This window comes from Rhincodon typus, chromosome 48 (assembly GCF_021869965.1).
Source record: "Rhincodon typus isolate 14 chromosome 48, sRhiTyp1.1, whole genome shotgun sequence".
Classification (NCBI taxonomy): domain Eukaryota; kingdom Metazoa; phylum Chordata; class Chondrichthyes; order Orectolobiformes; family Rhincodontidae; genus Rhincodon; species Rhincodon typus.
The window spans coordinates 2,218,550-2,219,653 of NC_063379.1; the positions used below are offsets into that span (position 1 = coordinate 2,218,550).

Consider the following 1,104-nt stretch of genomic DNA (forward strand, 5'->3'; position numbering starts at 1 on the left):
AGGGAGTTTTGCAGTGTCAGATGGTCAGTACTGAGGGAGCGCCGCACAAGGGTCAGTGCTGAGGGAGTGTCACAGTGTCGGAGGGTCTGTGCTGAGGGAGCGCCACACTGTCGGAGGATCAGTATTGAGGGAGCGCCGCAGTGTCATAGGGTTAGAGCTGAGGGAGTGGCGCACTATCGGAGGTTCACTGCTGAGGGAGTGCTGCAGTGTCGGAGGGTCAGTACTGAGTGAGTGCCGCACTGTCGGAGGGTCAGTATTGAAGGAGTGTTGCGGTGTCAGATGGTCAGTGCTGAGGGAGTGCCACAGTGTTGGTGGCTCAGTGCTGACGGAGTGCCGCACTGTCAGAGGGTCGGTGCTGAGAGAGTGCCAAACTGTCGGAAGGTCAATGCTGAGGGAGTGTCACAGTTTTGGAGGGTCAGTACTGAGGGATTGCCGCAGTGTCGGAGGGTTAGAGCTGAGGGAGCTCCGCAGTGTTGGAGGGTCAGTACTGAGGGAGCACCGCAGTGTCGGAGGGTCAGTGTTGAGGGAGTGTCGCACTGTCAGAGGGTCAGTACTGAGTGAGTGCCGCATTGACAGAGGATCAATACTGAGTGAGTGTCGCATTGTCAGAGGGTCAGTGCTGAGTGAGTGCTGCACTGTTCTGATTGTGCCCGGTGAATGCTATTACAGATCACTAAATCAGATCAGATAGACTGAGTGCTGAAAGGTACATGACTCTCTAAATTTCTAAAATATTAATGTGAACAGTGTTAGTGGGCATTTCTCATATGAACAAAAAAGTGCTGTTTTACTCGCAGTGACCAACAGGCTACAGTAGTCTTACCATGTTTTGACTGACTGCATCCTCACCATCTACTGATGTCAAATATATTTTCATGTCTGACAACCACTGCTTGGCCTGCTGTGTTCATCGAGCTCTACACCTTGTTATCTCAGATTTTCCAGCATCTGCAGTTCCTAATATCTCTAATGTAAAAATGTTCTGGTTCTTTCTTTCCAGGCTGGTTTGAGTGACACAAGTCCAAAGGAAGAGAAGAAGGTGCGAGGAAATTACTTTTAATGTACTGCTCTGCTGTATTGCCAAAGAATCAGTACTGAGGGAGT

The 1,104-nt window shown here is 50.4% G+C and overlaps 1 protein-coding gene across 1 annotated transcript in view; it reads left to right on the forward strand.

The window, feature by feature from the left end:
- LOC125488002 (membrane-spanning 4-domains subfamily A member 12-like) overlaps positions 1-1,104 on the forward strand; it is a 31,639-nt gene that overhangs the window by 728 nt on the left and 29,807 nt on the right. Inside the window, exon 2 of the mRNA XM_048620747.1 lies at positions 1,001-1,039. Within this exon, the coding sequence (XP_048476704.1) occupies positions 1,001-1,039 (39 nt within the window). The remainder of the gene's footprint in view (positions 1-1,000; positions 1,040-1,104) is intronic.